The sequence below is a fragment of the Macaca fascicularis genome, chromosome 17, assembly GCF_037993035.2.
Source record: "Macaca fascicularis isolate 582-1 chromosome 17, T2T-MFA8v1.1".
In the NCBI taxonomy this organism is placed as follows: domain Eukaryota; kingdom Metazoa; phylum Chordata; class Mammalia; order Primates; family Cercopithecidae; genus Macaca; species Macaca fascicularis.
Genome location: NC_088391.1, coordinates 17,114,837 through 17,138,667, shown reverse-complemented (window position 1 = coordinate 17,138,667; position 23,831 = coordinate 17,114,837). Strand labels below are relative to the sequence as shown.

Here is a 23,831-nt window from a genome sequence, read left to right as displayed (position 1 = left end):
GGCGTGAGAGTGCCTACGGTTCTTGTAGACTATACAATGTGTCCAGCCACAAATATCTGAGCCTATATATTTCTTCTTTGGCCTCTTCAAGTTGTTCATTGATGTTCAATTTTATTTGGGCTGTATGCATATTTTAAAAAGGGAAAAAAATCGTGAAATCTAACTTTTGTTTAATTTGAATTCCGGCTACCGTAGGCTTAGTTCAGCCTAACCTAGTCATTTTAAGAAAACCTTTTCACTAGCTCAAAAGACACAAAGATCACTGGGTCTTTGCCAGAACTTCAATTTATAGGGTGTTTACCTAGCTGTCAAGTAGACAAAATAGTTGGGCACGGGAGTACTACCTCCAGGAAACTGGGGCACTCACACTACGTGTAGCTTGCAAATAGGCCAGAAAGAAAGCAAAGTGATGCTCAAGAAATGTTTTCATGATCCCGTAACCTATATCTTAAAAAGCAGGGGTTTAGAAATAATTTGGCACAAATAGCTACTCTGGATTATGCAAAACCAAGGAAATTTTTGCTTTTTAAAAATCTGCACTTGGCTTGAGTATCCAGGTTTGTTGAATTCATAGTCTATGTCCAATCCTAGAGAGTATAGGGCAAGTTTAAGGTTAGTTACATGCTGGCGACAGTAAGCATGATATTACAATGACTTCATAGTCTCCAGAAGCTACAAGGCTTGTTATAAAGATCCACTAGATAATTTGCAAACTGACAATAAATTAGCATCCTGACAGCTAGAAATAAACGATCCTGTCTTTCAGTCACATTATTTTTCTTCAGTTACATAATCAACCATTTAGTTTTCATGCATGACTTATATTTCCGGGTCAAATTTTGCAACCCTGAAAGTCAGACTTAATTATCATCATTTCAATTTTCCTCTCATCTCCTAGGGAAAATTCCATGGACAACTCCAGGGTCAGTGTCCTTTTCTGATGCAGAAGAATAAGGGTCCTGTGTGGAGAGAGACAGTGGGCGGGGGGGACGGGCGGGAAGAGAGAGAAAATTTGACACTTGATAAGTACTCTGAAAGGGAAGAATTATGTTCCTTGCAAGATTTTCAATATCTTCTCTAATTCTCTTTCTTACAACTGTTTCCTTCCCTCATCCTACCCAAAACTTGCTGAGACTTCCTCTCACTATTAGGCATATAATATCACACTTCCGGCCTGGCCTTAGTTCTTTAAGTTCCAGTGCTATAAACTTTTTATGTTTACCTTAATTTTTTCCTTCTTTTGGGATATTCTCCAACCTTTAAATGTGCAGGTAGTCTGTATGCACACCTGGCTCACATTTTCAAGATCTTTCGTGATGTCATTACTAATCCTAACTTTAAATACTGAGGGCTGCTATTTGTTAATTTTCATGGGACTTACGCAAGTTCCAGAAATGATGCTCAGGATGGATAGACTTCTGGTTTCTATTATTTGAAGTGTGAAAAGAAAGATTTAAGATCTCTCTTTTAATCGTATGAGCATATATCATGCTTTCCACAAAAAAAGCATACGTTTGTCTCACTTGTCAGAAGGGAGAAGTAACCTTTTGAAATATGACTGCATTTCCATCTTCACTACTCATTTCATGTAATTATTTGTCAATTTAGGCAACTGCAAGTGCCACGATAAATGGAAGCCATTAATTCTAGTGCATAAAACTGGTTGCAAGGAACGACTACGTTAAAATTGTTCTTGAAAATAATCAATAAAATTTTAATTCATTCCAGGCAATGTTAAGAAAGCAGGCAATATGGCAGGAAATTTTGATTCTTCCTTCACTCCTTATGTTCACAATCAGGTCTATCAGTTATCATTCTGGACTGTATTTAAAAATACATATTTTTTTACCCTTGATACTTATTACGCAAGTCTATATCTCTTTCTCTGAGTACCTCATCCTTCACCTCCAGTCAAACCCTATTGGATTTGAGCAGATTTCAGCTTCATTACAGAAAGGTCTGTAAGTAGTTACAGCAGTCTAAAGATGAAAAGAGTGGCATTAGTAGCAGTGTAATCTATATTATAATGTCTAACTGGTCTAGAGTTGAAGACTTTTATATACCCATGTTACCAGGAATGTCCTAACAGCTAATTTAATAATGTTAATAGTTTATCCATCCTAATCAATAAGCAGTTACTGACCACTTATGCACAACATAAGAGGAATAGACAACTATAATATAAAGCAAAAGATGGCTTCATAAAGATGAAGTCAGAATGATTCCATTCAGAGAAATGTAAATAATAGACTAATTCTCTTTCCACAAAGGACCAGGGTCAGGATATAATTTAACTTTTATGCTATCTTCTCTCCGGCTCTTCTTTTGAATTGCCCCTTCATTTTCTATACCTTAATCCCAAGATTTTCATATTGAAATGGGCTTTCAATCGTATTCCAGCATTTGTTGTTTCACTACGTGCTTTCTATTTTTATCATCTCTTTTTTTAATACTTTAAGTTCTACGGTACATGTACACAAAGTGCAGGTTTGTTACCTATGTATACACGTGCCATGTTGGTGTGCTGCACCCATTAACTTGTCATTTTCATTAGGTATATCTCCTAATGCTATCCCTCCCCCCTCCCCCCACCCCACGACAGACCCCGGTGTGTGATGTTCTCCTTCCTGTGTCCAAGTGTTCTCATTGTTCAATTCCCACCTGTGAGTGAGAACATGCGGTGTTTGGCTTTCTGTTCTTGCAATAGTTTGCTGTGTGCTTTCTTAATAAACTAAGCAACAAGTTGTAGAACATTTTAATATCCCATAGCGAGTTCAAGCATAACTCAGAATACTGAAAATGCTCTCTGATCCAACCCAGTTCCCCCAAAGGCCCTTCCAATAGGACAATAGGGAGAATTCCGACAAAATTTCTCTATCTCACCAGCGGGAAAAGAACGTGGATATGACATTACAGAGGGAGCACTTTGTAACAAAATGGATTGGGACTACACTTTAGGATGGTGTGCAGCTTGTTTATTCACAGAAACTGATCGTGGTTACCATTTCAGCTCATTGTTTCTCTCTGACATTGATTTCCTTTATCCAAAGTTTTCTGAACATTTGACTTATGTGTGGCGTAGTTAGAATGCACATGCCTTTGGCTAGGGATTGCATAGTGTAACATTGAAAGGCTTTAGTTACTCCTGATAAAATCAGAAGAATCATTTTGGCAATGCCCCTGTTTCCTAATACGCATTTAATTATTCTAGTAATCTTTAGATTAGTAACACTTGCTTCCAGTAGTGGCTGCTTTTCACCAGTGGGTATCAGTAGATGTGCTTGCATAGACATGTTCAACATCATGTGAAGTATGTCATGAAAAACAACAAAGCACAAATGTTTTTCCTTTCTGCTTCATTTCATAAGTTGGAGAAATTTGTCAGATTAGACTTATGTTAACTCTATATGTTCCTTGATATTTGACAGAGAAAGGAAATGAGAGGTTGTTCTCCTTTTGGTAGGATAGCAAGGAAAATGTGGACTCTCCTACATGATTCTTCAGCAAGTTAGAATTCTTATTTCATATCTTACACAAGTTTTAAATCTATCCAGTGTTTGTTTTTAATCAACACGCTTTACTCCCTTGTGATTGTCAGACTTGCATCTACCTTTGTTTTCTGGTAAAAATAATAATAATAATCTTTCAGTTCTGATGTGAACTGCAGTAAGACCTAACAATAATCTTGAGCACACAGACATTATACATTCTACTCTGAAAAGGACTGCAGAATATCTCTTACAACTCAACAAAAGAATTTTCCTTAAAAACTCTCTAAGATACAAAAGAATAAAACTGAAACATAAACATGCAGTGAGTCAATTGTTCATATGATTAAAAATAAGTACCTTCTTTATAATGAAAAGGAAAAGTAGCTCAATGTGTTCCTTAAATATAACTAACCAAAACAAATCTTAGCTGGCAATTTGAAGTTGCTGATGTTTCTTGGAAAGAGTTCAGATTCTCAGGTTGATGCAGTGTTCCCTCCCACAACTCTGACATGTATATAAATTCTGAGCTCTGCAAAGCCCACTGCCAGTTCTCTTCGGGACTAACTGCAACGGAGAGACTCAAGATGATTCCCTTCTTACCCATGTTTTCTCTTCTATTGCTGCTTGTTGTTAACCCTGCAAATGCCAACAGTCATTATGACAAGATCTTGACTCATAGTCGTATCAGGGGTCGGGAACAAGGGTAAGTGATTGCTTTGGTTTTATAAACCGTTTTTCTTTTTCCTTAGCTTGTTATATGTTCAAGTATGCATAAAGTTTCTCATATATGCCTCAGGGTTTTTTTTTTTCCTAATTATTATAAAGTAATAGGAAAAAAAGGAAAATGTGAGTATTCTGTGATTTCTCTATGCACTTTAAGCTTTAAGACACAATTACTCTCTAAATAACTTGAATTGCTTTTTTATGAAATATTATATAATTCTAATCTAATTAACACAATTTAGCTGGGCATTCTTTTGTGATTCCATTTACTTATGTTTTCATTTTTTTCCAAAAATCTGAAACTGAGTTTTCAAAATTAACAAATCTGTTGTTAGGAACTATCATATATATGAACAGCTTTGAAATATCTCACATGATGTTAGAGAAAATTTTATTTAAATTACATATGAAGGTTAAATGCTGGGTAATGTAACTAGTTCTCTGAATTCTTTGAAGCATTTAAGTTACTTTTAAACTCTGAATTCTGTAAAATTTGCAAGAGTAATTTATATTTTATAGAACTAATGAAATTACAACTGAGCACTTTAAAAATTACACATAATTTTGTTAATTCATCCAACCATTTATAATTTTTTAAGTGGATCTTGGCACTTCTTCCTATGCCCCACAGGGATTTTCATAATGTTTACAAGCTTCTTTGACCTACAGTGAAATAAGACCTCTATCCCTTTAAGAGGGGAAAGGGAACCTTAAAGTTGTAACAGATTAGAACATCCTCTGTCACTTCCATTCAAAAAGATAATTCTCCTCTGTGCAACCATACTGTTTCAAAGTTAATTTTAGCACTCATTTACTTCTGTGATTACTTAACCTAGAAAATTACAGAGTATAGTGTCTGTGTACATAATAAATCTTGTCTCTTTTGCTCTCTGACCTCTCATTGTTCCAGAGAGCCCTGAAGCTATGGCCACCCTCCAAGTGAGCACACGTTTGGTTTAAAAAGGGTCAGTAGATTATCTACTATTAAGAGTAATAAGGCACATAGAAATAAAATTATGTTAATACTGTTTGAATATTTCTATTTGGTTAACTTTTTGAAACGCTTGTATTTTACTCTCAGAAATGTATAATTTTTTTCTCTCTCTCTCCTCGCCATCTCCCTTAGACTTTAGGTTTTTCAACAATTCAGTAGGATTGTGTTAATAGTTAGATTTGTGCAAGGCTAGAATCATATCTTTGAATATCAAATCCACATCTTAACATTTTCTTCTATCATCTGATCTTTAGATATGAAAAACTAGTCATTATTAGGACATTAACTTTTTTCCTTTCCTTCTATCCTCCAGCCCAAATGTCTGTGCCCTTCAACAGATTTTGGGCACCAAAAAGAAATACTTCAGCACTTGTAAGAACTGGTATAAAAAGTCCATCTGTGGACAGAAAGCGTAAGTCTCTTTTTTTTTTTCATAACATGTCATTTCCAAAAACAACATCATGACGTATATGCCTTCCCCCTGGGTGTACACACCATTCTTCTTGAAAATACTGACCAAAATTTTGGGAGTTATTTAAAGAAAAGAAAGGAATATATACGTGAATAAAGAAGTTCTCCCTGCATCTCCAATATTACTATTAGGAACTCAGATTTCTTCCTGAATCCATGTGACGTGGAGGCCAGAAGGAAGCAGATCACATGGCTAAGGATTGGGTATAGAATCTGTGTGAGTATGTGATGTGGTTTCTACTCCTGGTTTGGCCCTCTTTTATCTTAGGCAGGTCACTTAACCTCTGTGACTTAGTTTCCTCATTTTATAAAAAAGTGGGCCAGAAGAACAAACTGATTTAAAATATCAGTTTCTGAGGCAAAAAGTTAATGTTTTCCTCCAGTCATTTGGAAATTGTCTAAAGTATTCCAGTTTACCTCAGAGTTTTCATCAAAGCTTAAAGTTAAAAGATACTTGACTTTATCTCTTTATTTAATCCAGTGATTCTCACTTCAAGATGGTCCATCCCCAGAGGTCCACAAGGTGGTAATGGAAGCTCATCATTAGAGTTAATATCTCAATAGCCCAAAGAATGATTATGTTTTAACATATGTTTCACTGATTACCTTAAAACTGGAAAGCATTATTTATTACTTACTAGACATGCCTTCTGGTTTGTTTTACCAATAAATATTGGTAGAAAAAAGTAATAAACATTCTGGGCATATTAAGGTCAAGAACCACTCCTGTGATCCAAAATCTTTATTTACAATGAGAAAGCCCAGTCATAAATAGGGCAAGTAATACAACCAGAAAGGTTTAGGTGCCACCCCAGTCAAGAAAACAGTGCAAGTGACTTCTTCCTGCTTCCCATTAATTTGAAGTCCACCCTTAGTGATGGATGCGTTGAGAATCAAAAGACCCCAGGAAGAACCTGCTTAATACATCAGCATTAAAATTCAGTTACCCTAAGTTCGGGTGGAAGGATTGATGGAAAACTTATTTCGAAGTTAATAATATTGGTATAAATACTAGACATGGGCCAGGAGTGGTGGCTCACATCTGTAATCCCAGCACTTTGGGGGGCCGAGGCAGGGGGATCACTTGAGACCAGGAGTTTGAGACCAGCCTGGCTAACATGGTGAACCCTGTTCTCTACTAAAAAAACACAAAAATTAGCCGGATGTCGTGGCAGGCACCTATTTGGGAGGCTGAGGCAGGAGAATTGCTTGAACCTAGGAGGTGGAGGTTGCAGTGAACCAAGATGGCACCACGGCACTCCCGAGTGGCAACAGAGTGAGACTCTGTCTCAAAAAAAAAAAAAAAAATACTAAATATGGAATCACTTAACCTCTTGTAGACTTACCTGTAAAACATGGATTTAATAGCTATATTAAAGCATTTCTGAGAAGATAAAATGAATTGATAAATGTGAAATTACTAAGTACCCATAATGCATAATATCAATTGTCCTTAAAACTAAACTCTTTTAACAAATGCATAGATGTAGACAGGAAAGGAAGTTGTGACCAGATGCCTATTTGAAATGCACAAGATTGTCTATTTCTAAGTAAGAACATGTATACCAGGCATTTAACCTTAGCTGGGTTGCATCTCCACATGGTAACCAAGTCTAGGGCAACAGAGGACCTTGCTGACCATCCCCTGCTCATTGGCTTAATAGAGTTTCAACTCGATGTTTTCTTTTGACCTGAACATTATTCCTATTATTGTGCAGACTTCTGCTAGACTTGTGAGTCATTCACCCAATTATAATGCAATCAGTTGTTACAATGGTATCTGGCATGCTGCAAGCTAGGCCCCAGTAGGGATTCTAAGGCTTTGAGTTTTCCTCTTCTTTATATTCATGGATACCATGAAGCATATCTGAAATGCACACTAACTAGATAAGAAAGGACCTTCACCCTGAAATGTTAGGGAGAACGCTTATTACACCCTTCCTAGAAGATAGAGAAGAATGCCATCAATTTACTTTAACCATCTAAATATACGAGAGATGTCAAGGCTTGTACAGAGGCTATGCCAAAATTCTTTCTTGCTTTCCATTAAAACAAACAAACAAAAAAAATCACTACTTTGAAGCCTGGCTTTTCTTTTTTTTCTTTTTTTTAAAACCAGAAATGTAACAGTGTCTCCTTTGTTCAATTTTATCAGCTTATTTTTCTAAAGTGGCTTCATTTTCAAAAACATAGTTACATCTGGGCACTGAAATAAATGTAAATGCTAATTTCAAATATCCAAAGAAATCAATACTATTGACAGAAAGACTGGTCTGCCGTCTGCTTGCTTCTACTGAAATTTCCAGAGATATCTTCAGGACTTTATGATCAGATGACAGAAATGTTTGCCTTTCAGCTGAACAGTTGCTCTGGGGATTTGAGAAAAGTAAACTGAGCAGGCCTAATGAAAAACATGAAGCTTCCTAGGGTCAAGATATTGTCCAAAATATATATTGGTCTAGTAATATAATATTCTGGAAAATTCCTCTAGAGAATGTCTGTGACATTTTTAGCTGGCATCTCATGAAATATTAGATACGATTCTGAGAGCAAAAATAAATTTCTCATGTTTAGAGCTATGTGTAGCAATGATATTTTTTTACTCTTGTTTTGCCCTACTGACCATATGGGAACATTGAATTTTGGGTAGCATAAATGTTCTTCTGAAAAAAAACCCTTTTTTCTTTTCAAAATATCTGCTCAGAGATAACCATATTGTTCAATTATCAGCTGATATTACAATGAACTGTTGGAATGTTATCTCATCTACTGCATTAATTCTCTACATTATGACTGACTCTTGTTATATTAGCATTTGCTGTATACTTTTTTGTTAAATTTCCTTTTCTATTCACTATTTTACTTCAAGTAAGTATTATCAATCTATGGACTAAGCACATCTGTATCTCATTTTTAAAATTGTATACAACATATGCTAAAGCTAATATATAAGCAATTCTTAATCTTTTGACATCCAATAATTAGATTTATTTACAAGAGCTCATGTAAATAAAATTATTTAGAGGCTCTATTATGATTTGCATAAGGCTCCTATGTACCTTGTATATGTTTCCAATACCAACTATTCTTCAAACTATATTAAAATTAGAGAATAACTTGAAGTGGGTATTTCCCATTTAATTTTGTCCATATTTTTAGCTATCTATGATTCTTAAGCCAATATTTCATGCCAGGAATTTTTTATTAACAGATAGAGAATATGGATTCAAAGTTATAAACAGGACTACAAATCCTAGATAATTACTTAATGTACCAGGGTTCAATTTGAAGACATTTATTTACTTTTACTCGACTGTATAAAATTATCTCTTACATCATTAAAACTTTTGCTTGATAGTTTGCTTTCATCATTTTTATCATGCTAAAAAAAATTTTATTCTTATACTTGGCAATCTCTTTCATGCATAAATTATTTGATTCATTCATACTTCTTGATTACAATTATGACAACTAGATAAAAAGCCAGAAAAGAAATAGCATCTGAATTAGCTGATTCATGTTTAATTAGTGAATTACAAAATAATCTATAATTGTCATAATCTGTTTGACATGATATGTATCAATTAAAAATTACAAAATGATGTGCATTTATTTTTTACTTGTAATAATCCCCCCACTTCTAATTGTTTGTTTGATACATGTACCTTTATATTTCTATTGAAAGGAAACATAAGTAACTATGTAAAATTTTAGTTAAAATAGGCTATCTATATTGGATGATGAAGTCCAGAAAATATTCTATGAAATGTGAAATAAAAATTAGGATTATATTAATATTATTATATATTAATATAATCAGTTTTTATTTTGTAAGCAATTATATATTTTTTATTACTATTTTCCCTCAAAATATAGTAAATTAGATAAATTTATTTTTTGTATATCTTGATATCTTGAATTTTCTGGTCTGTTACCTTAATTATTGCCTATATAACTCAATACACTTTGTTAACTTTAAACAGGATGCCATTTTCTTGAATACTAAGCTCTAATATTAAAATAAACTTAGATTATTTTTATCAAATTTTACACAAATAAAAATATTTCAAAGTTTATGTATAATATGATAATTATACTGGCAATTCAAACCAAATACAGCATTATTTTAGTTAGCAATGAGAAAGCATGTTATGGATTCAAATGGTTCAATGTATTTTCTTATGTTTCCACTTCTATTAAAGCACATTTCTACCCATTTTTAGTTTACAAAATGATTTCAAAATCATTATTTCATTTGAGATTCACAATTACTCTTTGAGTAGATACCATAGCTACTATATTCATGTTAAATACTTGGAGAAACAGGGACGCCAGTTGATTAAATGACTTGGGGCTCAAGGTTCACAAGTCAACCAAGTAACAGAACTTGGACCCAAATTTCATTCTTCTGGATCAACATTCTGGAACTTTTCTATAGTAACATGAGACTGTAGTGAGAAATCAAACTCATATAAATATAGAAAAAATTGGCGGGGCACGGTGGCTCACGCCTGTAATCCCAGCACTTTGGGAGGCTCAGGTGGGCAGATCACGAGGTCAGGAGATGGAGACCATCCTGGCCAACACGGTGAAACACCGTCTCTACTACAAAACATACAAAAAATTAGCCGGGCGTTGTGGCGGGCGCCTGTAGTCCCAGCTACTTGGGAGGCTGAGGCAGGAGAATGGCGTGAACCCGGGAGGCGGAGCCTGCAAAGAGCCGAGATCGCGCCACTGCACTCCAGCCTGGGCGATAGAGCAAGACTCCGTCTCAAAAAAAAAAAGAAAAAAGAAAATACCGGGGGTGGCGCAGGGGGAACCCTGATTTTTAGAATCTCAGCAAATCAAGGCAATAAGTGAAATATTTTGTCAAATTTTTGTCAAAATGTATCCTATTTAGTTTCTCATTTTAATATTAATTTTCTTCCAATGTACAGGACTGTGTTGTATGAATGTTGTCCTGGTTATACGAGAATGGAAGGAATGAAAGGCTGCCCAGCAGGTAAAATCTCAATTTCTTGAGTTAAATAAGGAACACTTTATATGCAAGGAAAGAGTTGAGGTGGCTTGTGGAGAAGCCAGTTGTGTATGTGTGTACTCAGCACCATCCTAAATCCAAGATATATCCCCTCCTATGTTTGTGTTAATCATGAATTTATCACGATGATAAAATGTAGGAACACATTTCTCATACACTGGATGCTGGGCAATACAACAGAAACTTAGTCATAAATTTAAATTAGTTCAGCTTCCCTTCAGGAACAAAACTCTTTATAAAATCCCGTTCTTTGAAGTTGTCTAGGAACATAGAACTTAACTACTTGGTGAAACCTCATCTTCTCTAGTTGAATAGCTCTGATTTTATAATGTTCCTTATATTGAAATTTGGTTTCCTATACCTCTGCCAACTAGAGAAAAAAAATAGTTCATCTATTTCCTCTTTGAAATGACAGCCGTTCAGATATTTCATGCCAATCATCACGCCTTTCCTCCGGCTACCCTCGCTTCTTGAATAAAATCTTCTGTTCTCTGGGCTAACCATCCCCAATTCTTTTAATATGACATAGACTTTGAAGCCCTCCCCATTATAACACCAACGGACAGAAAGTCTCCAGTTCAGTAATCTTTTTTCTGAATATAAACCTAGACTGATATTTAAAATCCATCCATGTGGGTCTGAGCATTTAAGACAATACTAAGATAAGTACCTGATTTGGGGAGACCTTGCACTTTGGATAATGTCATTGGTAACCGTGTTACATCATTAGCTTATATTGAATTTGGAATCAATTAAAATTGATTACCAGTTTTTTTACATACACCATTAAGTCAGGTCTCTAGGATTTGTTTTTCTCAATTTAGGCATAGGAATTACATGGAAACTTGTTAAATTTAACCTTGCTCATTTTGACTCAATTTCTCCATCTTTTTAGGGTCTTTTAAAATCCCGGTTTTATACTTAATAGTTGTGTCACCAAATCTAAGGATATTCGCAAATTTAATAACCATTTATTCTATGCTATTAATCAAATTATACTAATGTTCAAATCAAATAGGGTCAGAAAAAATAAGTTGACTGCACATTACTAGATAAATCCCTTTAGGTTGACATTCATGCATGAATCTTCTGACGTTTGGAAGAAATAATCTGGAAGGATTCAATACTTTGAATTATTTGCTAACAGAACTTATAATGAAAACAAGCAGGCCTACATATTTTTAGGGATCCAAATCTATATAAATGATAGATTTAAATAATAGATAATATTGAATTATAATCGAATTATTATTGACATAGCAGGATTGAGATCTAAATAGGTTAAATGTTAAACCAGGATAAGAGTTTAAAATTTTTTATCCTTAACACAAAGGATATGTAACATAATGTTTTTCAGTAGCATTTTATTATTTAGCACTCAAAAGATAACTTTTATATAAAAATGATTATTCACATAATTGTATTGCTAAAATTATTAGTTAAATGTCTTGGGAAACATAGTATAAGGTTTAAATGATTATGAATCATATCCTGAGAATATTATCCCCAGTACTGATTCATTTCTTGATTATTTCAGTTTTGCCCATTGACCATGTTTATGGCACTCTGGGTATCGTGGGAGCCACCACAACGCAGCACTATTCTGATGCCTCAAAACTGAGGGAGGAGATCGAAGGAAAGGGATCCTTCACTTACTTCGCACCGAGTAATGAGGCTTGGGACAACTTGGATTCTGTAATTCAGTATTTTTATCAATAGATTTATTTTTTGCTGTTATTGTTATTTCATTTTAACTGATTTATTAACTTGGATATTAGTAGAAATTGTGTATCTTTCTATTGTACATATATGAGGATATCTAAAGGGATGAGTTATTGAGGAAAGTAAAATACCTTAATACATCCGCAAATAGAATAACTCTCCAGGAGACTTATATGTTAATTTTTTAAAGAAGGAGAACCAAGAATCGGCTAAAAGGGTGCTTGTTATTCTATTTTGCTCCTTTCCTTTTTCCTGTTTGTGAGGATATGTATGTAATTTTAGATAACATGTCTAACAGAAAGGTAAGTTAAGAAGCCTACTGAAATTTAAAATTATCATAAGCTATATTATATAGCACTATTTTATTATGTATGTTTAATTATATGTAAATATATATGGATGTTCAGGTTGTCAAATTTGTATACATGTATGTGGATAGTTAAAGGAAATGTGAAAATACATTTGATTCAGACTTGTGCAGTCTAATTTACAATGCCTTAAATTATTACTCAATTTCCGAATCTATAAAACTGATATAAAAATACATTCCTACTTTCTACTAGATATGGAGATGAATTGATAATTATTACTAGAGTCAAATATACTTAGTAAAATGTAGGCATGTATCTGTAGGCATTATCTTGCTACATTAGCTATGTGGTTGACTGCTTGATTATAGACCTCCCTCTTCTGAGTGTCTTTTACCACATCTGTAGCCCCCTCTCCAGTCCCTTTTGCTGACTCTTCTTCCTTGCCTTAAAGAATGGAACTTGTAAGAATTTCTTCCAGCAACTTGACTCTACTCTTTAAATGCGCTTAACATGGTTTCAGCTATCACTTCAGTGCATACAAACATTAAACCTACGCTTGTTGTTTGGACTTGTTTCTTCTTGGAACCTCAGTAGAATATTTTCTACTGTTTATCTTAGTATTTATCCTTGGATATACCATTTGCATCTTTAAACAAAAGTTATCTAAAACATATGCAGTTTTCTTTCATCCCATAAATGTGTTTTTAGTGCCTTTTACCCACAATTGGCAGTGCCAGTCTCAATGTTCAGACTTGAAATTTGTAAGTCATCCTTACCTCCCCTATCTCCAATTCTTACAAACTGCTGTTAGCCTTATCTCATGTTTCATCTAAAGTGATCCCCCTAATACTCTCATTTCTGCTGTACGTTACCACTCAACTTTCCTGAAGCCTGGTTCTAATCATTAAATTCCAGTGCCACAAAATCTTCAGTGGTTCCTCATTGCCAGTTTATTTCGCTCCTTCTTAGGGCATTAAAGTCATCCACATTATTGTCCAACATACCCTTCTAAATTTCTTAGTGTTGTCTGAGAAACATAAAAGTATGTGTTAACCAAACTGGACAACTTTTGCTCTCTTGGCATTCACCCTATGTCAGTACTGGACTTAGAAGACCACCACATCATTCCTATTGATTTAAATATCATGGTCTATCTCCAAACTACTTCCGAATAGCTGTTCTCTTTCTTATTTGAGCCCTGAAAGCATTTTTCCCCTCTGTCCTGTATCTTACTGTGTCTACTTTTACCTGCTGCTACTGATAAATGTTTGGTTGTGACTTTTTGCTTTATCTATCATTGTATTTCCCATAGCATTGAGTAAAGCATAATATAATACATGGTGTTGGATATATAAAAAGGTACAGGATGGTTGAATTCTTGAATTTGTTATGGAATAAACATGAAACCCTTGTTAAAACTCAAGTGTTGCATACAAATATAATGTCATTTTTGTTTTGTTTGCCACTTAAAATTTTTAAATATGTGATAATTTCATATCTCCCTAATTCTTATCATTTTATTTGTTATATCAAGATTGTTTCTTCATCAACATATTCACTTTAAAAATTGTGTGTTCTGTCTAAGTACTCTATCACATTCAAGATCCTTAACTAAGTATCTGAACTTATAAAATTCCTTAACCAATTTGAATATAATTTTAAGTTATTTATGTCAATTTTATATGACCATCTGATAATGCAATGAGAAAATAGCAAGGCAGAAGAAATAGGGTGATTATAAGACTTTTACTAATGTTCCACAATAAATTGAATTTCTATCATTGCAATTTTTCCTAGGATATCCGTAGAGGTTTGGAGAGCAACGTGAATGTTGAATTACTGAATGCTTTACATAGCCACATGATTAATAAGAGAATGTTGACCAAAGACTTAAAAAATGGCATGATTATTCCTTCAATGTATAACAATTTGGGGCTTTTCATTAACCATTATCCCAATGGGGTAAGTTTTATCAGTAAAAAATACACTTATGAAAAATACCTTCTTTAATTTTGTCTATACTACTTTTTATGTAATGCTCACAAAAATAATAAAATACTAGTGAGAATAAGGTAAGTGCTATATTATTACTTTACCCTCAAATCTAGGGCATGCAAATTTCCAATCTGGTTATTAATTTCTACCAAAAAGTGATTGTAAAGGACAAATTACATGAACAGTTCATTGACAGTAGATAAGTATTCTAAAAAAGGAAATTTTAGTAGTTGATGTATTTGAAATAATTTATTGTAGTAGCAAAAAGAATAATCAAAGAATGAGTGTTCTTTTACTCCCCCACTCTAGCTACTGTAGTACTTGTGTGTTTGGATCAGTTTTTGTGGAAAATTGCCAATGGGGTCATAGAACTTTTTCCACAGCCAAATTCTCAGGGACAAAAGAGGTCAGTGACGAAGCAATATTTAGGAAGTTCTTGTACTAGAACTAATTATATATATACAATAATTATTTGGTTCTCCTTCTCAAAACTTAATTTTTAGGGCTGATTAGACTTCTTTACATAATTCATTTACCCACATTAAAAAGTTTATGACTATTTGTATAAAAGGGAGGAAAAAAGCAATAATTTGAAAGAAAAAAGCACCTTTGCCTTATGTTGCTAGATATGTTAAGTATGAATAGACTTAGGTTCTCAACTGGTTCCCTTTTCCTTTACAGTTTCTTTTGTAGATAAAACAACATGTAAATCTTCATCCACAGCATTTCCATTTAGAATGTAGTTTCCCATTTGTTACATTTACTAGTATAAATGAAAAACTGGGAATTCACTTGCAGTCTCAGTGGTCAATGGATGTCTCTGGCTTCAGCACTTTGATTTTTCCAAATAATTATAGGTTGTCACTGTTAATTGTGCTCGAATTATCCATGGGAACCAGATTGCAACAAATGGTGTGGTCCATGTCATTGACCGTGTCCTTACACAAATTGGTACCTCAATTCAAGACTTCATTGAAGCAGAAGATGACCTTTCGTCTTTCAGAGTAAGTCCAAGAGCAGATTGTCTTGAGTCATTGAAATCCCTCCTCTTCTGTCAAAACCTAAAAACAACAAAAATGCTATTAAATCTGGAAAAAATGTAACAAACGTATTTTTTGAAATGGCTACTATTTTCATTTTACACAGGAGAAACCATCTCATATGAAATAATATTTCTATGGAAATGATAGAGTAAGAATGGTTAGTTATGTGACTGGTGTGTATTTAGTGCATTTAGAACGTGTTCATCCATCATTATATATACTGCTGGATATTGCTATACTCCCACAAACATGGGCAGAATTCCCATTCTTGCAGGCACAATTTGAAGAAAGTTGGAAAAGACATGGTTGTGTCAAAAAGTAATATTTTGAAGATCGAACAACAACAAGCCTCTATAGTGTAGGAATCAGCTCCTTCATGTCAGCCTAGGCTAAGTGTGTTGTAATTTTCTTTTGGATTTACAATGTGAAAGTCTCTGAAAAGCACATTTGTGTTTCAGGCAGCTGCTATCACATCGGACATATTGGAGGCCCTTGGAAGAGACGGTCACTTCACACTCTTTGCTCCCACCAACGAGGCTTTTGAGAAACTCCCACGAGGTGTCCTAGAAAGGATCATGGGAGACAAAGTGGCTTCTGAAGGTAGTTAAAATTCTTCCTAAGAAGTCTCCCAGCATTCTGAGAAGGGAATAAAAAAGAGGCTAGTTCTTGCCAATAATATTAGTTTTAATAAGCAAAGGCTAGGAAAAATTTTTATTCTGAGATGTACTATAAGTCTTCCAAAAGTCCTTGAAAGAGTAGGCAGAGTATAATTCTTAAATAATAAGAATATTCTTAAGATCACATTCTTTCATAGTACTTTCAAGTAAATAAGTAGTAGAAATTCAGAAAGATTAATGGGTGTTGGAAAGAAATATTAGATCATCAAATTTTAATACTGTATGCATGTTATGCAATGCTTTTAATTCTGTATTTATGCCAAAAGATACTGAGTTCTGAGAATCTTATGGTTCTCCTGGGCCTCTAATTACTGATACACAGAAGAATTTGGTGGCTTGCCAAGCTTCCTCTCTGTTGTCAGATAGGTTTTACATTGTGCTTGCATACTTCACTTACTCAGCCTATCCTAAAATACATTTGACCAGTTTAAGATGAGAACGTTTTAGGATGCAGGATAGATACAACGTAACTGAGGCACAGATCCTTCCAGAGGCCCTTCAATAAATCTTTATTTGGCTACTTTCTAGAAGTTGCCTTGCGGAAATAATTTGTCTTATCCTCAGCCTCTATCGACCTCATTACATGTTATGTACAAATATTCTGCCGTGAGCAGCTATTACAAGATACTGTTCTTGGGCATTTTGGAATTTAACAGGCCTTCCCTTTTTCTCTCTTTTGGTAGAGAGGGGTCTTGCTGTGTTTCCCATGATGGTCGTGAACTCCTGGCCTCAAACGGTCCTCTCACCTAGGCCTCCCAAAGTGTTAAGATTACAGGTGTGAGCCATTGTGCCAAAGGTCTTCTGAAAGGAACAATTCTTGCTTTCACCCAGGAGTTACTTTCTTATGATAGCTGGAACTTAACCCACCACATTTTGTAATGCTGCACCAATCATTTCCTGAAGTTGATCTCCTCTTATTATTCCTACGAAGCTGAGCTGTTCCTATTTTGTAGTTGATAGGAAAAAACTTCTAGAACGTAAATAGGATTTTAAAGCTGTTAGTGAATCCTTAGGTCTTACTACATTTTAAGGATTACTTAGTTCCACAATGAAACACATCTTTTCAGGGTCAAAATGTTATTTCCCTGGATCTGAAAGCGAACTGTTTTTATTGTGTTCTCCAGCTCTTATGAAGTATCACATCTTAAATACTCTCCAGTGTTCCGAGTCTATTATGGGAGGAGCAGTCTTTGAGACGCTGGAAGGAAATACAATTGAGATAGGATGTGACGGTGACAGCATAACAGTAAATGGAATCAAAATGGTGAACAAAAAGGATATTGTGACAAATAATGGTGTGATCCATTTGATTGATCAGGTCCTAATTCCTGATTCTGGTAAGCAATGTTTCTTTTTGTTTGTTTTATTTTACTTACTATAATTTACTAATTATGCTGTCTCAAAGAGTAAGTCCACGAAAAATGAATGTGCAGTATAAAGAATGTCACGCAAAGCACTAACACAATAAATACTGAGCTACTTGCGTACTCCATAGACAGGCAGTGTAGTGACGGGCACTCCATGCATGAATCTTTGGCGTTCTAGGGTTTCTGACATGTAATATTTATAAAGGTTTTCACAGTGCCAGAGTTTTTCTTGGAAACAGAAGGAAAGATCTAACCAAATGGTCAGCTTTGGATAAATGAAAAAGCTATGGAACTCACAGCGTAGAGAGAGATGACAGATGAACAATACAGAATTAAAGAAACATGTAGTAGGAAGACAGAAAAATATTTTCCTTCAGAAATTCATTGTGATTATCAACCCCCGCCAAAAAATGGAAGTGGAACTCTCTTATTAGGGAGCGGGAGGATGTCTTATCACATTGACGTTGAAGTAAATAGCTTACAATATTAGAAAACAGTCAGGAATTGACTTCCTAGTTTCATGATGGAGATAATAGCAATGATGACATTGTTGGGATGGTGATGGTTTATTTTTCAGCCAAACAAGTTACTGAGCTGGCTGGAAAACAGCAAACCACTTTCACGGATCTTGTGGCCCAATTAGGCTTGGCATCGGCTCTGAGGCCAGATGGAGAATACACTTTGCTGGCACCTGTGAATAATGCATTTTCTGGTATGTACTGGACACTGTTGTTCCTGCTCTCTGCCTACACTCTTTAATTTGTGATGATTGTTTGCAATAAGAAATAAGAGATGTTTCATGAGGCATTGATTAGTTCCTGCAGTGGCTACACATACAGTGTGTTAGCACTGCATTGTCTCTACTAAAATGTTCTTCATTTCAAAACATTTCATTATAATGGAGAATAGCCTACAGAGAGTGAAAGTTTGTAATTAGGAGTATCCACGCCAGGCGCAGTGGCTCACACCTGTAATCCCAGCACTTTGGGAGAACAAGACAGGTGGATCACTTGAGATCAGGAGTTTGAGACCAGCCAGGTCAGCATGGTGAGAACCCATCTCTACTAAAAGTACAAAAGTTAGCCAGGTGTGGTGGTGCGCTCCTGTAATCCCAGCTACTTGGGAGGCTGAGGCAGAAGAATCGCTTGAACCCAGGAGGCAGATGGCGCCGCTGCACTCCAGCCTGGGCAACAGAGTGAGACTCCATTTCAAAAAAAAAAAAAAAAAAATTTTTAAAAAGCATATTCAGTTTCTCTGTGAATCTAATATTTCCAGCACAATAAGGATGCATTGATAGATCTTTAAAAAAAAAAAAACTGATTTATTTGCTACCAACATATTTAGAAATAAATAGGTGTATTTTGCATCTCAAAATTTGGACAGTAAGGGTGTCAAATTATAAATAAATAAAATGAAGAGACCATTATACACTTCCATATCATGATGTAAAACAGTATATATAAAATTTCACCTAGTTGTTGCTATTCACAGACCATGATCAGATTCATGCAATCTGCCACCTTTCTCAGGACAATGATTTCACAGACATATTTAAATTGTTGGCAAAATTTATTAATTAAAAATAGGTAACACAATTTTTTGTTTTTCCAAATGCTAAATTATGGTATAAAAAACTATTAATCAAAAACATTGAATTCCTAGATATCCTGACTTTCTTTTTTGTAATAATCCTGCCCATGTGTTTTGACAATAACCCATATTTAGGAGATTGTTTGCTTTGATTCTCTTTCCAGTAATCAATATTAATTTACAAAGAATTCATCAATAGTTCTTTCATGTGACTAATGGATATATCTAATTATCATACAAAACCCTGGCCACCATTAAGGTTTAGCATTTGCCAGTGACCACTATAAAACTATGTAGCCCTTACAGAGATGAAGCTCATTGCTTGAACTCGTTGGAGCTGTATTATTGTCATTTGATACAATAGGTCACAGAGTTTCTACTTGAATTGAATTGTCAGCTTTTAGCATTTAGTTGACTCATGTATTATATGAGTGCAAAATCCATGATATTATATATTATATACTATTATATTATATATTGATACTATATTATTAATGTCAGGGATTATCTGTTTACATGATTCTCTCTTACCAGGAGAAACTTTAATGTTTTCTAAATAAAATAATGCTCTTTCTTAATTATTTACAGATGATACTCTGAGGATGGATCAGCGCCTTCTTAAATTAATTTTGCAGAATCACATATTGAAAGTAAAAGTTGGCCTTAATGAGCTTTACAATGGACAAATACTGGAAACCATTGGAGGCAAACAGCTCAGAGTCTTCGTATATCGTACAGTAAGTGAATCAGAACAAAATAGTCTGTCAAATGACATGTCAAAGAATGCTGTTTCAATGAATATTTCACAGAATTTTATGAATGTGGTTCTAACAGTGAATATTCACAGAAGCATCAGGGAACTGGGTAGCGTGGGTGAAAAGACTGTGAGCAAAGTCCACAAGTGCTATGTATTAAAAACTCAGGCAGTTAGATAGTTCGCATGTGTTTCATTATGAGTAACTGTGTTCTAGAGCATCAATTATTTTAAATTCCAGAAAACGGTAAATTTTTTAAATAAACTTTTCATTTGCAGAGTACTTTACAATTTTCAAGGTAATTCTGTTCTCTGCCTACACACCATTTTTCTTTATGATGACTGTTTGCAATAAGAAACAACAAATACTTTACAAGGTGTTGATTAGTTCCTGCACTGGCTACACATACAGTGTGTTAGCAGTATATTGTCTCTACTAAAATGTTCTTCATTTCAAAACATTTCATTATAATGAATCAAATATGCAAGGTGGCCTCATACTGTAAAATAACCAGTTGGCATCTGAATATCTTTTGAATGGCTTTCAAGATAAACCTTTATTGACACATAGAGATTTCTGGACTCTCTAAAAGGGTCTTAATGTACTTTTTTTTTTTTTTTTTTTAAGAGACAGTTTCACTCTGTCACCCAGGCTGGAGTGCAGTGGCACCATCATAGCTCACTGTAACCTTAAACTCCTTGGCTCCAGGGGATCCGCCCGCCTCAGTCTTCTGAGTAGCTAGGACTATAGGTGCACACCACCACCCTGACTGATTTTTTAAATTTAATTTTTCTTGAGACAGGGTCTCACTACATTTCCCAGCCTGATCTCAAACTTTCAGCCTCCAGTGAAGCTCCTAATTTGGCCTCCCAATGTGCTGGGATTATAGGCATGAGTCACTGCACCCAGCCCTAACGTACTTTTTGCTGCAGGAAAATTTATAGAAATATTGCTTATCAAAATTACAGTGCAGTACTTGTCCAGATAACACGTATGGCTATAGCTAAAAGACTTCACAGGAAGTCAGGCATTACCTAGAACCGAATCTCGCACATGTCAGCAGCTCCCTACAGCTACACAATTCCAAACATTTTTAAGTATGCATTAAATGTGCTGCACTTTAAATTTTATATATACAAATATATATGTGTGTGTATATATATATCACATTTGTTCAAAAAGCTATAAATATGTCAAAGATTTGACTTACAATGATGAATAGAGTCTTACAGTCAAGAAAATAAAGTAAATATTTATGAAGATCATTAAAAGCACTAAAGTGAGGAAACCTTACAGATAGTATTGACCAAAACAGGGTCTGGAGAAATAGTTCAAATCTGGATAGAAATTATAAAAATTGTAGAAGTGGGATTCCATGGAACTTTTGTAATTTATTGACAAAATTACCTGCCTGATCCATAGGGTAGCTTGACTTTTAATAAAAAACCTGTCTAGGTAAGAAGTGTCTTGTGAGTTTGTGTGAGCCATTGAAAACAGAGGAAAGAAGCTATTCCCGTGGCCGCAGACACTAGGCAACCTCTCAGAAGGGCCAATCTGGAAATTGAATTATGTAGTTACATCTATATGGGAAATTTCAAGCAAGGAAAAAGATACCCCATACTTTTCTTTCCTTTCCTAGGCTGTCTGCGTGGAAAATTCATGCATGGAGAGAGGGAGTAAGCAAGGGAGAAATGGTGCTATTCACATATTCCGCGAGATCATCAAGCCAGCAGAGAAATCCCTCCATGAAAAGTTAAAACAAGATAAGCGCTTTAGGTAAGCCTATTAGTGGCACCTCCACAAAGAATGAGAGCTATTGGCATATTTTTTTCATAGGCAGTATCCCAAAAGGCATTCAAGTCTCCTATATGGTTGAAAATGGAATTGAGAATAAAATGTTCATACAAGTGTTTTCAAAATTGATATATGTTTCCACTGATACTTTCTGGTACACCGTAACATGATTTCGTGTGTGAAAACAAATCTAACAGACTAAACTACTCCTTGATATTTTTCTTATAGTTTTTAGAAATTGATGGTATATATAGCAAAGTATTTTGTGAAGTATTAAATGGCAAAAATGCTTCTTTTTGTTATGTGTGAACTTGTCAAGTTTTGTAGGATGAAATCAGATGAAAAAATTTAAAAATTATATTGTATATTTCAATCATTTTTCATGATAAAACTTTTAACAGGTAAATTGCATTTGAAACATGTGAAAATGTATGAGCAGTTCTCTCATGCTTTCCACAATACATGGATTCTATTCTATTACATGCACTGTAGGTGAATTTGCCTAAATCTAAATCTGACAACGTACATATACATTCTTCCCACCTAGCACCTTCCTCAGCCTACTCGAAGCTGCCGACTTGAAAGAGCTCCTGACACAACCTGGAGACTGGACATTATTTGTGCCAACCAATGATGCTTTTAAGGGAATGACTAGTGAAGAAAAAGAAATTCTGATACGTAAGTAGAAGTGAATTCCAGATATTTTCCCTTTCATTTCAGGATCTCACTTCTTTCTCAAGCTTTCCTGTCCAGATGTCTGCCTTAAAAATGCCCCCTCCCTCTCTGGTATTCATGGCTAGCTTTAGTTTCCTTTTATTTCCTCCACTTGGGATGTGTGGAGGGTCACTCAGTAATGTTTTTAAACTGCTTACTGTTGGGCTAGATGTTCACTTATGTGGTTTCTATGAAAGACCATGTAAGTAGGGGACAAAGAAGAAAAGTTATAATTTACAAAATAATTAGATGTTTTTCTCCCAGTAAGTTGGGTTCTATTTTGATTAGGCTAATTGAAGTAACTGTGTGTTTTGACATAGCGTTGATATCTACTTGAGAAAATAATGACATTATGAGAAAGTACAATATGGAAAAAGATAAAGACAAATAAATGTTTTGTTTCTTAGTCCTTGTCTATCAAAGTGTCACATTATTCAATAAAAGTATACATATATTTTCCTCTAGGGGACAAAAATGCTCTTCAAAACATCATTCTTTATCACCTGACACCAGGAGTTTTCATTGGAAAAGGATTTGAACCTGGCGTTACTAACATTTTAAAGACCACACAAGGAAGCAAAATCTTTCTGAAAGAAGTAAGTTGTCTAGAAGGAATTTATGATAGTGTTCATCCATCATTAAGTTAACTAAATATTCATCCTTAATTAAATTTCCTCATTGAAATTGCCTATTTTGACAGGTAAATGATACACTTCTGGTGAATGAACTGAAATCAAAAGAATCTGACATCATGACAACAAATGGTGTAATTCATGTTGTAGATAAACTCCTCTATCCAGCAGGTTTGTAATTATTGAACTCATTGACGGACTAGTCTTTTAATATGAACCTAGATTTTTATTTTATGCTTTTTTACCAATATTCATTTAATATTCCTCTTCATAGATGCACCTGTTGGAAATGATCAACTGCTGGAAATACTTAATAAATTAATCAAATACATCCAAATTAAGGTACTAAAAGTTACTTGATTTATTTCTAATGTCTAGAACACATATTACAGGTTTAACATAACAGGCTAGAAATGTATGCATTAATAAGTAAATATATACTGGTCTTGGATTGCTCTTTGTTGTTTATGTAACACTGGACCACCTGTAAAGAAATGACATCATTTCTTCGTGG

The 23,831-nt window shown here is 34.6% G+C and overlaps 1 protein-coding gene across 9 annotated transcripts in view; it reads left to right on the top strand.

The window, feature by feature from the left end:
* Window positions 1-4,034: 4,034 nt before the first annotated feature.
* The window catches only part of POSTN (periostin), a 35,351-nt gene continuing 15,554 nt past the window's right edge, over window positions 4,035-23,831 (top strand). For all 9 annotated transcript variants that reach the window (XM_005585688.3, XM_005585687.3, XM_005585686.3 and 6 more), the window contains exons 1-15: window positions 4,035-4,194; window positions 5,522-5,620; window positions 10,617-10,681; window positions 12,255-12,412; window positions 14,548-14,712; window positions 15,603-15,749; window positions 16,247-16,388; window positions 17,590-17,802; window positions 18,410-18,544; window positions 20,011-20,159; window positions 21,817-21,953; window positions 22,519-22,649; window positions 23,151-23,281; window positions 23,386-23,488; window positions 23,592-23,659. In XM_005585688.3, the coding sequence (XP_005585745.2) occupies window positions 4,076-4,194; window positions 5,522-5,620; window positions 10,617-10,681; window positions 12,255-12,412; window positions 14,548-14,712; window positions 15,603-15,749; window positions 16,247-16,388; window positions 17,590-17,802; window positions 18,410-18,544; window positions 20,011-20,159; window positions 21,817-21,953; window positions 22,519-22,649; window positions 23,151-23,281; window positions 23,386-23,488; window positions 23,592-23,659 (1,962 nt within the window). In that variant the 5' untranslated portion in view covers window positions 4,035-4,075. The remainder of the gene's footprint in view (window positions 4,195-5,521; window positions 5,621-10,616; window positions 10,682-12,254; window positions 12,413-14,547; window positions 14,713-15,602; window positions 15,750-16,246; window positions 16,389-17,589; window positions 17,803-18,409; window positions 18,545-20,010; window positions 20,160-21,816; window positions 21,954-22,518; window positions 22,650-23,150; window positions 23,282-23,385; window positions 23,489-23,591; window positions 23,660-23,831) is intronic.